This window comes from Vigna radiata, unplaced genomic scaffold (assembly GCF_000741045.1).
Source record: "Vigna radiata var. radiata cultivar VC1973A unplaced genomic scaffold, Vradiata_ver6 scaffold_212, whole genome shotgun sequence".
Lineage (NCBI taxonomy): Eukaryota > Viridiplantae > Streptophyta > Magnoliopsida > Fabales > Fabaceae > Vigna > Vigna radiata.
In genome coordinates this window covers 29,055-41,049 of record NW_014543432.1, presented here as the reverse complement: position 1 = coordinate 41,049, position 11,995 = coordinate 29,055, and the positions used below count along the sequence as shown (strand labels likewise).

Genomic DNA, 11,995 nt, shown 5'->3' with positions numbered 1-11,995 from the left:
TTTATTCCCTTTGAGTTTAGCTTTCCAAATGTTATTTTATTTCTTTTATTTTTGTCCTCTTCGGTGTTGGAAAAGCAGATTTGGTTGGCGGTTTTTTTTGGATATTGACTAACCTTGAAGGTAGCATTTTTGAAGGTTGAAAAGAAGGCTAAAAGAAGCATTTCTCCTTGGACTTTGGAGGGAGATAACTACATGGTTTTGGAGTTAATCAAGAGAGTACAAAAACTTGAAAGAAATTAGGGCCTGTTTTTGCACTTTTATTGGCTATTATTTTTCTATCACGAAACCTTTTTGTTCTTGTAATTTTTCAGTTGATTTCATTTTCTATTTGCTTGGTGTCTTGGGAAAATGTCTTTAGTATAATCTCATCTCCATTGCTAAAATTGTGTAATAGTTTAGTTTCCACTCTTAGAAGTGAAGGTGTGTCAAGTGGCTCTTAAGTGTCATTTGCATCTTCACATAGGACCGTTTGTTTACATAGCGTTCATTTCTTTCTACTTTCCTTTTATACATTGTCTTGTTTATCTTTTAAGTCTCTGTGGTACTTAGGTTGTTTTAAAGCATCTTATATAAACCTTTATTTGGTTTTAGGTGCATTCTTTGCATTTGCAATTAAAAACAAAAAAAGTTTTGGAAGATTTCTTCTTAGAAGCTTAGGTAAGGCTAACTCAAGGACATTTTGTCTAGGAAAGACTTGGTTTCTAAGCTTGTCCATTGTGACTCATCTCTCTTTCTTGGGAACTACTTTAAAAGATCCTTACTCTATTGTTTTTCTTTTGAAATCCATCAAACAAAAAAAGTTTAATTGTGAAAACCTTTCTCTCTCATAGCTGTAAAGTGTTTTGAAAACCTTTGTGAAAATATTTTAAACTTTACAACATGAGTGATCATTCTCATTCAAGTGTTCATGGGAGTGTTAGGGATAGTCAAGGGGGCATACATTGGAGGGAGGAACTTACACAAAAAGTAAGCAAGTTAGAGAGTATGTTTGATGAGTTTATGATGGAAAGAAAAAGAGAAAAAAAAAACATGTTGAGTCATCCAATAGAAGAAGGTACACTAGAGAAACATCCACCTTCATAGTAGATATGAGCTTCAAAATAGTCACCAACATGAAAACTTCTACCATTCTAGTTTGGATGATCGTTTTTTGGATCATGATCGTTTCTATTATAGATATACTGAGAATGAGTTGCGTTTAAGAGCTAAGAATGACATTTCACATTTTCGTAGAAAAGTTGATCCAATGTCATACTTAGCTTCGGAAGAAAAGATTGAAAAACTTCAACCATTCATTATTAAGTGTAGTAAGTTTCACATAGTTTGGTTGTGTTCTTCTATATTTGAGAAGCATGCATATGATTGGTGGTATCAAAGGCAAAATGATGTTAAAAATGGTATCAAATCACTAATTAGACATTGAAATGACATAAGAGCTTGTATGAGAAGAAAATTTGTTCCACCTTCTTCAAAGAGAAATCAAGAGCTTAAACATGAAAAAAGAGAACTCATGGAGAAAGATAGAGAATCTATTAGAGGTGAAAAAGAGTTCTTTCTTAAAGAGAAGGAGTTTGAAGGGAAACATGAGAAGCTCTTAAGGGATAAAAAAAGAAGAGAAATCGAAAAGAAGAAAGAGGAAAAAATACAATTAGAGAAAAAAGATAGAGAGGAGGAAGCTAGAAGAGAAAGGGAGGAGAGAGAAAAGAAAGAAAAAGAAGGAAATGAGAGAAGAGAAAGGGAGGAAAGAGAAAAGAAAGAGAAAGAAGAAAATAAGAGAAGAGAGAGGGAGGAGAAACAAAAGAAAGAGAAAGAAGAGATTGAGAGGAGAGAAAAGGTGAAGGAAGAAATCATGCTCAAAGAAGAACTCCTACTTAAATATGAAGTATTACTCAAGGCACCTCCTACTCTCCAATCATAATTGATTCAAAAGTTCTAAAGGGAGTTTTCCAAACTTTAAACTCTTATCTTTTCATTAATGATTCTCATCTCTTGATTTCAACCTTTACTTTTAAAAGTCTTTTATCTCCACTTTCACTCCCCATTATTTTTAACTCCTCAATAACCTTTGAAAAATTACTATTTGAGTTGTTGTTACTTCATAAGTCACAAATAACTCAAGGTGAAGAAAAATATTTTTGTAAATTAAGCCTTATAACTTTTGAAGAAACTAAAACAAGAGATGTTCAATACTTCAAGTGTTATCAAAATGGATTTGAACCCGCGAGTCAACCCGGTCCACCATGGGTTCGGGTCAGACTGGATTTGAAAAAAATGAAATTCTTTTTATATAAACCAATTTTCAACGCGGCTCACTTAGAACTCGGCTCATCCGAGTTGAACCAGTGATGAGCTGGGTTGACTTACCAACCCACCTAGTTTAATTTAATTATTTATTATTTTATGTTTTAATTTTATTAGTTAACATTTTTTTTCATTGTATTGTAAATGGAAATATAGAAAAAGATGTTTCAAGAGAGCAAAATATTATAAATTTATCCATTCAAGACTCTAATCTTATAAATGGATAACTCACACAAAAATTATCAATATTATAAACTTATTTATTCACTTTTTAAGTTTGCTTTTGGATTATATTTGAGTTGTATGGTAATTTTTTATTTTGAATTATATTTGGAGTTTAATATTATTTTTTAATAAAATTATTTAGATTTGAATTACAAAAGAAATTGTAATTTTTTTTATTTAAATAAAACCTTGTAATTAAGTTAATCAACCCATTTAATCTACCAACATGTGATACGCCGGATCGAGTTTGAATTTTTTTTACTCGTTAATAAATGAACCAAATTAAGTTAATTTATTAAGTGGTCAATCCACAGTGAACGAACAACCCATTTCGATGAATAAAAGAATGTGAGAAGTTTTAGTCCACCTTTGTAGCAAGTCATTCAAATTACAATGACTTCCTTTAATAGAACGCATATGATATATACTGAAGAATTCTGAGTGAAGTTTAAACTTTGCTTGTCAATGAACTTCATGAACGCTGATGAAACCACCCATCCATTTTGATATTAAGCGTCAAAAGCTAAGTCCAATGTAAAGGCAAATAAGAAACAATGAAGCAGTTCGAAGGAGTATAAGAAAGAATAAAGTTAAATTGCCTAAATCAGGAAAGAAAATGAACTGCATTCTACGTAAAGATTGAAATCAGGACTTTCCATATATATTACAAAATTGATGTTAGACATAGAGGAAGAATAAAATATAAAAGCAATATGAAAAGAAGACTGTCCAATTTTTTGACTTTTCTTTATTTCCCCGTTAATTCTTTCTTTGGAAATTCTCCTAGAGCTAATAGACAGAAACTGTAATTTATTTATCATTTCAAATCACCTTAGGTGTAATTGATAAGTTGGTTCACGGGCCTTTGGCTAGGAAGATAAAAGCTTATCAGTTTTAGAAGAACCGTGGTAGAACAGGAACATTATTGAAATTTTGTGACTGAAACAACATGTGGTTGAAAGAGTGAAAGTTGTTAAATAAAAATATTCATATTCTATTTCTTAGGAAAATTTTAGGCATTATTTAAATTAATTAGTTTAGCATATATTTTTTAAAAGTCAGTTACAAATTATGTAGTATAAATATTTATGTTTATGCTCAATAAAAGATATCAGTTTCCCACGATTGCTCAAATAAAAAATCACAAAGAAAGAAGGCTTCGAAAGTCCAAAGCCAAATCAATTTTGTTCACAGCTGTATCTCCAGTCATTTTCAATAGAATAATGACGTTGAAAACAGCACATGAAATCTGGAAGTTTTTGAAGGAAGGGTATGAAGGCAATGAGAGAGTCAAAGGAATGCAAGCTTTGAATCTGGTTCGAGAACTTGAAATGTAGAGGATAAAAGATTCAGGGACAATCAAAGATTATGCAGACAAGCTTCTCGGCATTGCAAACAAAATACGTCTTCTAGGCACTAAGATTCCTGATTCTCGAATGGTTCAAAAAATACTTGTAACAATTCTAGAAAGATATGAAGCCACATTGACTTTGTTGGAGAACTCAAAAGATCTTTCTACTATTACCTTAGCAAAACTTTTGGCAACACTTCAGGCTCCAGAACAAAGAAGACTCATGAGAGAAGAAGGTCACATTGAAGGAGCTTTGGCAGCTAAATTGTTGAAGAAAAGGTCAGGAAGTTTCAACCACAAAAATAATAACAAATCCTCTCATGTTTTTCCATCATGTCCTTTTTGTAAGAAAAATAATCATCCACACACAAAGTGTTGGTGGAGGCCAGATGTGAAATGCCATAAATGTGGACAATTAGGGCATGTGGAGAAAATATGCAAGTCATCAAAAACACAAGAGAATGCACAAGCTGCGGTTGAAGACGGTGAAGAAGAAGAACTTTTTGTTGTTCCTGCTTTGCTACTGCAAGATCAACAGAAAATTGGCTAATTGATAGTGGTTGGTTTGAAATTAATTACTGATGTTCTATATATTCCTGAAATTGACCAAAATTTGTTGAGTGTTGGCCAACTTCTAGAAAAAGGGTATAAAGTTTTATTTGAAGACAAAACCTGCATGATTAAAGATTCAGATAATAAAGAATTGTTCAGAGTTCAAATGAAAGACAAGAGCTTCGCCTTGAATTTGATTGATAAAGAGTAATTTGTTGTACACAAGGTTGAAGACAATATGCAGGAACAAAGGCTGCCTGAAATTGAAGAGAAATCACTCGTATGCGCTACTTTGCAATATGGAAAACAAACGAAGTTGCATTTTTCAAAAGACAAATGGAGAGCAACAAACAAGCTGCAAAATGTCAAAGGACCTAAAAGAGCCCCATCTCTGAATGACAAGAAAGTAGAGCTAGTGGGTGTTAAAGTTGGTGAAAGTCAAATTAAACCAGAAAAATTAGAGGAAAAAAAAACATCCTAAGACAACTCTTCCCGAAACAAAAGCTGAAAATACGGAGCAACAAGGCAATACTGAAAAGGTGAAAGACGCTAACAACTTAGAATTAGACGTAGTTCTTGAAAAGATAAAAAAAAAAAAAACAGAAGTGATCAAGACTTCCAAAAGTAGAGGAAATTCAGATGATACGGACAAGGATGAAAAGACTAAAAGTATGCTGACTTTGAGTCAAGGAAGAGTATGGAAATTTTTTGACTCGAACAGCATGTGATTGAAAGAGTCAAAGCTGTTAAATAAAAATATTCATATTCTATTTCTTAGGAGAATTTTAGGCATTATTTAAATTAATTAGTTTAGCATATATGTTTTAAAAGTCAATTACAAATTATGTAGTATAAATATTTATATTTATACTCAATAAAAGATATCAATTTCCCATTTATTCTTTTGCCTCTTATACGTTAAAACCCAACAAACACAACCAACCAAGTGAGGGCATAAGGCCTATATGCTCATGGAGTTTCCCATGCTACTCCAGACAGTTTAAGGGATCAATCTTATTCTCCTGAGTTATTCCTTTTTTCCCCTTTTCCCATATAAGATATTTGAAGCACTTTGAAATTTCAGAACTTTCCCTCACTTCCTCGGCCATAGCTTTGTGCACATGAAAATATGAGCTTTTACTTCAGTTTTCCTGACAGTAATATGAAGCTCAGCACACTACTTGATGCTTACTATTCTGCTATGAAAAAATTATACAAGGTTAAACTGTTTAGCTGGTTACAAGTATGCATCCTGAAAAGTAAAGAAAAGAAATATGAGAATATTATGAATTTATGACATTTCAAAAGTATGAAAAGAAAAGAAATTCATGGTAGTGATTAAACTGAGCTTGAATTTCATCCTAAAATTTATTTGAATTCCATAAATATGTCATCTGAATTGGTGTTAAACATAGAATTTACTTGCCAGAACTCAATCCATAGGTTCTGTTCTGAAGCTTCTCTTATGCATATTTGATCTCTGCGGACCTAGTGGAACCATTTACCACTGATGAAACCACTCCTCTACTCTGATCTTTTGCATCAAAAGCTTTGAATGGAAGATAAACTTTCTTCCAGTACTTTCTCATTCAGTGCATTGGAGTGAGTGCAGACAAATAGTTATGAGATGGGATTCACTCCTTTCAGACGCATTCAACCCAAATCCATCAAACACAAAAGTGATACCTCCTAGAGGGCACTGCATTACAATGGATAGGTGCAGTTTCTCCAAACCAATCCAGCTTATCTGAAAAACAAATACCACCCTTCTTGTCATTTATTTAATTTTGACCTCAACCAGCTGTTTGATTGATTTTATATAAAACAATTATAAACATGTGTTTAGAAAACATGAATGGATAACATTATTTCAATCTACCCTTCTAAATGAAATTTCAGTGGAAATTATCTGTCTTCCATATTCACCACAGTACTAAGCAGAATCTTGACACTCACCACACAGAAAAACTGTTAAGAAAAATAAAAGACTACTCACGAAAATGACATGAATGCTCACGGTAAATAACATATATAAAAAATGTTAGGTTTCCTTTACCCTTGCAATTCCAGTCAAGTATGAAACTGAACAATGAACTTAAATTTAAGACTTGTTGAATGCAAAATTAATTAAGTTAAATTTGAAAGGAGAAAGACAAATGAAACATAACACAGACAAAAATAGTTTTTCATGGTTAGAGGTTGATGATGTAAGTGAACGAAGGAGAATTACCTTCTCATTAAATCCATCTACCGTCAATCTTTATCCCACGGACATGACAAATTTTAGGCCAAATTTGACGGTCCTTTTTGTGGCAACGTTGTTTCAGCAAGGGACATTCATCTATGATTAATTTTATTAGAGAGAAAGGCAACTTTTCTCCCGCAATGTTCTCCAGCTTTTGACACCTTCGAATGTATAATTCTTGGAGTGATGTGAGATGGAGAAGGCCCTTGCAATCCAACGTTTCCAGACTAGACAAATCATATAGATCCAGATATACAAGGGAGGGAGGCAGCAAACTCTCCTTTGGGAAGGATTTGATGCCATCACATGGACCCCACACATCGACAGAGGTAACCATGTCCATGCATACCCATGCTGGGTTGCTCAGTAGTTTCACACAATTTTTTATACAAACTGTTCTCAAGTTAGGTGGCATACCTCCTCCAGGGAATGAATCAATTTGATGACAGTTGGATATTTTAAGGTATTCTATCTTTGGGAGAAAAGTTCCCATCTGATCGGGCAACGACTTCAACTTGTCACATTTATAAACACTGAAACGAGTCAAATTGGGCATACACAATCCTTCTCCCGGGAATGATACAAAGTTGGGACAGTTACGAATCTCAAAAGAGTTCAGACTCTTCGACAACTCTGACCCTGAGACCAAAAGTGATTCCATATTTTCACAGTTTTGGATTTGAAGACTAATGAGATTTGGGAAGATAGCCAATGGAAGAGACGTGAGCGAATCACAACTATTATTTATTGAAAGTGAATCCAGTAATTCGTGTTTGTGTTGCATCGGAAATTTCATTTTGGTTAAACCACTGATACAAAGACTTTTCAGCGATGCTGGAAGACGATCACCTGGAAAAGATATGGCTGACGAACAATTCTGTAAGAATAAAGAATCGAGGAAAGTAGGTTGCCTGATAGTGAAGGCCTCCATAATGGACTCCACCACTGGACCTCCTTCTACATTTATACTTTCGACCAAAAGAGGAAACTCATGAAACTCTACTTTGTTGCTGTTAAGTATCTCTAACGTTCGAAGGGCGGGAGCCATTGGGACAGAAGAGACAAGATACTGGCAATTTCTAATCCTGAGAGTTTCCAGAGCAGGATGATGTTTTGGCAAATCTCCCTTTAGGTTGTGGCAGTCTGTAATATAAAGATCCTTAAGCACAGGAAAAGCTTCTGAATCAAAAGCATTCCACACCTCCAAACAAGGCATACGTAAAATGTGTAGAGATTCAAGGGAGGCAAAAGGTATCACAGATGAACCATCTACCTTCCCATAAAAACCTGCGTCGATGGTCTTCACGGAATTCATGTCTGAAATAATGAGGTCCTTGAGGGATGGTAGTTGCCCAAGTGAAGGAAGTATACAACAGTTCTTACAATTATATAAACCTATAAATGTCATGTAGTGGTAGGAAAAACTCCCCATCCATTCCGGAAATCTGCTTCCTTTATAACCATTTATTGACAACAACTCCAGGTCTTGGTGAGGTTCTAACCTGCTGAGTACATCTAACTCATTTTGGAAGTCGATGCTACTGTCGTTAGCTATAGACCATTCCAAGGATAGATGGATAATATAATTCTTATCCATTATCCTGGCCTCTAATGCTTCTTCGCCTTTGGTAACGTTCTCCAGTGCCTTAATAGAAAACGAACCACGAAGATTTGAAAGTCCTCCCAGTTCTTTGATGCTATTCTCTATATGCTTGCCCACAATATAAAACTCCAAATTCTGTAATTGATTTAGTTTTCCCATTCTTTTAGGCATCTCTTTTATGGGAGTACCATGAATTTCAAGATGACGCAAGTTTACAAGATTTTGCATGGCACTAGGTAACTTAGTCAGCTCTGAACAAAAAGACAGCTTCAAAGTTTCTAGATTGCACAAATTACACAGTGACTCGGGCAGAGTTTCTATATTTGTACTAGAGAGATTTAGATAACGCAAATGTATCAACTCACCAACTGAATCAGGCAGAGCAAGTTGACTTTGGAAGTTGCAAAGCGATAAAACTCTCAAGTACTTAAGCCTTGACACTATAATACGCGGTGCTGTTTCGTTGTTGAATGGGGATTCTTTAAAATTGATTAGCAAGAAAGTTCTTGGAAATTTTACTGTGTCAAAAACTTCAATATCCGATACTGGATCACTGAATCTGGTAAATGACAAATGACGAGTTTTTCTATTGATTTTGGTTTTTTTTCCAAGTTCATCTGCTCTAAAATAGAATTCCCTGCCAAGGAATGCTGCTAGATCATGCATGAGGTCATGCATTACAAAGAAACCACCCCAATGTTTATTTGTACATTGAAAAAAGGATCTCGAAACCAAATCATCAAAATACTCGTGACCAACTTCTTCTAAAGTTTTTCCGTTTTTTGGTGGTTTTACAATATCTTCTGCCATCCACAGCTGGATCAGTTCATCTTTTAAAAATTCATAATCTTTGGGGTACAGTGAGCAATAAACAAAACACTGTTTTAAATGTGGAGGGAGATAATTATAACTAATTCTGAGTGCTGGAATAATTTCACACTGACCTCCAGGAAGTTCCCAAATGTCACTTTGAAGTACATTATTCCAATCCCTAATAGTCCGCTTTCTTCTCAACATTCCTCCAAGTGACTGTGCCGCTAACGGCAACCCATTGCACTTTTTAACAATTTCCTTTCCAATGTTTTCTAGAGTTCCTCTAGTCTCACTGGCTTCAGAGTGAGGAAATGCATGGTTTGCAAACACCAACCAACAATCTTCATTTGACAATTTGCTTAGATGATATACTTCAACATTATGAAAAGGCACAGCAGCAGCTACATTTTCATTGCGGGTTGTGATCAAAACTTTACTGCCCCTAATCCCGCTTAGAAATGGTTTTGTAAGACTCCTCCAATTGTCACGATCCTCGATCCAAACATCATCCAAGACAATCAATAATCTTTTACCTTTCAGTTTGTCCATCAACTCAAGTTGAAGAGCATTTAGATCACTCAATTTACAAGCCTTTCGGGTAATTTCCTCTATCATGCTTCTTGTGACCTTCACAATATCAAATATATCAGAAACACAAACCCATGCCTTTAAATCAAAGGTCTGCTGCTTCAATTTGTCATCGTTGAACACAGATCTTGCCAAAGTGGTTTTTCCAACCCCACCCATGCCTACAATAGGGATCATAGACACGTTTTCACCATTGGTGTTATCCTCTAACACCAATTTCATTATGGCCTCTTTATCTTTATCTCTACCGTAGATAGCATATCCATCTTCCAAAGATGTTGGCTGAGCTTTCCATGGCCTGTAGCTCTCCACTGGAATCTCCTTCAAATCAAGACTCTCTTTTTGTTTTAAAATGTCATCTAATCTTTCAACTATGTCTTCCAACTTACTAATGCTAACCATCTTCTTCGTTTTGAAAAGGCGAGAAAATGCATTGCTTACCTCCTTTTGAGCAGAAGCTTTAGTTGAAACTTCATCAAGTAAGTCATCAACCTCATAGACAACATCTCTGATAAGATCGAGCCACTCTTTGACATTGGGGTCTGTGATTTGTCTATTCTCGGCATCCGCAAGCACAACTCTAACAACTAAGAGCTGGGTTTTCACCTTTTGAAGCAACTTGTCAGGTTTCTTTCCTCGGATAAAGTTGACAACCTCAGGGGAGGCTAGCCTGTCGAAAAGAACGTCAATGAAAGCAGAAAGGAGCGCACCGCCTACCACAGCTAATGCCATGATCTCAACAGAAAACAAGTGATTATCAGAGCGGCAAACAAAAACGCAAAGGAAAGGAATTGGCTGCAAGAAACTGGGCTGGTTCTGGATGAGTTGAACTGATGGGAGGAGACTTTACTTAATTAACTCTTTTCATTTCAACTTTCTACGGTCCGTCCGTACCTCCAATCAAGATAAACCGTTGGATATATATTAAAAGTTCTAATGGTTGAGATTGAAGATGCTTAGTTGAAACATGCTTAGTTGGAAAGCCTCTTGGTTTGTTGTTTCCAAAAATAGGGCTCGTAGACGGATGCCCCTTGAAAATTCACCATAGATATATTAATTAAAAATTCAACTGTTGAGAATGAAGACATGTTAAATGAAATAGTTTATTTCTAATCTAAATTTTTTTCGGGTAAAGTATATAAATTGATTTTACCAAGCTTTTTTCTTATTTTCTTTCCTATAAGTATTGCAAAAATAATTATAGAATTTAATCAATTATTTAATTTTTTTTACATATATAGTATTTGAAGTTAAACTGGAATTTTTGGATTGTAAATACTTGCTAGCTGTGGCAATTCTACTGGAGTTCAAGTGTTTCGTCAAGTTCATCGATTTCCACAGGAAAAACCATGATTCGGCCAAAAACGACTGGGTTGATTGATTTTGTTGGAGATCAGGTTTGACATTCTTTCTTCTCCCACCAAATTCATTTCATTGGTGTTTTGTTTTTAAATCAAAATTCAGTTCTCTGAATCAAATTCAGTGTTAAAATCGAACTGCACTGAATAGTTTCACAACAGATCATAAAAAAAATAAGTGAGTTAGACTTGTAAAAAATTAGTAAAAGTGTGGATTGGAAACTTGATACTTCTGTTTGGGTGTTATTCTTTTGGAAAGGAACAAAATTCTAAACTTATTTCTTTAAGCAACACTAATGATGACTTAAGTGTTATTGATACTTCTAATATAATAATAATCTGATTTTGTTTTGCAATTAAAAATCAGTTTCTGAGAAGTCTTTTGCTTGATATGAAATGTTAAAAAACTGTTTAGTTTCAGATTGCAGCATATCTCTTGCTATTATCAACATCTTTAGCTATTCCAATAGTAGATAGAATAAGGAAAACTGCTGACAGCATTTACAGACTCTTCAGCTGCAACCATTGCCTTATCCTTTTTTTTGCCTTCTGATGTTTAGAACTATTAGCTATTATATCAGGATATAAACTATCACCACAAACTAATACATAAGCACCCTTAATAGTTAAAACTTTCTCCTACCACTGAATATAAGTAAAGAACTTTCTATTTGGTATAAGAAATTCAGAATCCCCTTTCCTTTCAAGTCTTTGCACTTGTTGCAATGGTTAGTAATTCAAGTGAGTGTGTATCCACGTTGAATAGAAATAAAAAAGTTAAATTGAAAAAGACTTAAATTTGTTGATTTAAGGTTGAAAGTATTACACTGTAATGCAAATTCTAGAAAAATATAGAAAATCCTAACATAGAAGTATTCAAATGTAATACAAAGCTTAACAAAGGAAGCAAACAACCAAAAGTATTCTACATAGCTAAAAATCTAGAACATTTCACATAA

General features: G+C 34.4%; 1 protein-coding gene across 1 annotated transcript; it reads right to left on the bottom strand.

The window, feature by feature from the left end:
- Nucleotides 1-5,764: 5,764 nt before the first annotated feature.
- LOC106754449 (putative disease resistance protein At3g14460) lies at nucleotides 5,765-10,603 on the bottom strand. Its single transcript, XM_014636462.2, has 2 exons — nucleotides 6,660-10,603; nucleotides 5,765-6,176 (listed from the first exon to the last, which is right to left on the bottom strand). Exon 1 carries the CDS (start codon nucleotides 10,408-10,410, stop codon nucleotides 6,667-6,669), a length of 3,744 nt encoding a protein of 1,247 aa, XP_014491948.1. The 5' UTR covers nucleotides 10,411-10,603; the 3' UTR covers nucleotides 5,765-6,176; nucleotides 6,660-6,666.
- Nucleotides 10,604-11,995: the final 1,392 nt, after the last annotated feature.

Coding starts and splice junctions, on each gene's coding strand:
- LOC106754449 (XM_014636462.2), bottom strand. CDS start 10,410: ATGGCATTAGCTGTGGTAGGCGGTGCGCTCCTTTCTGCTTTCATTGAC.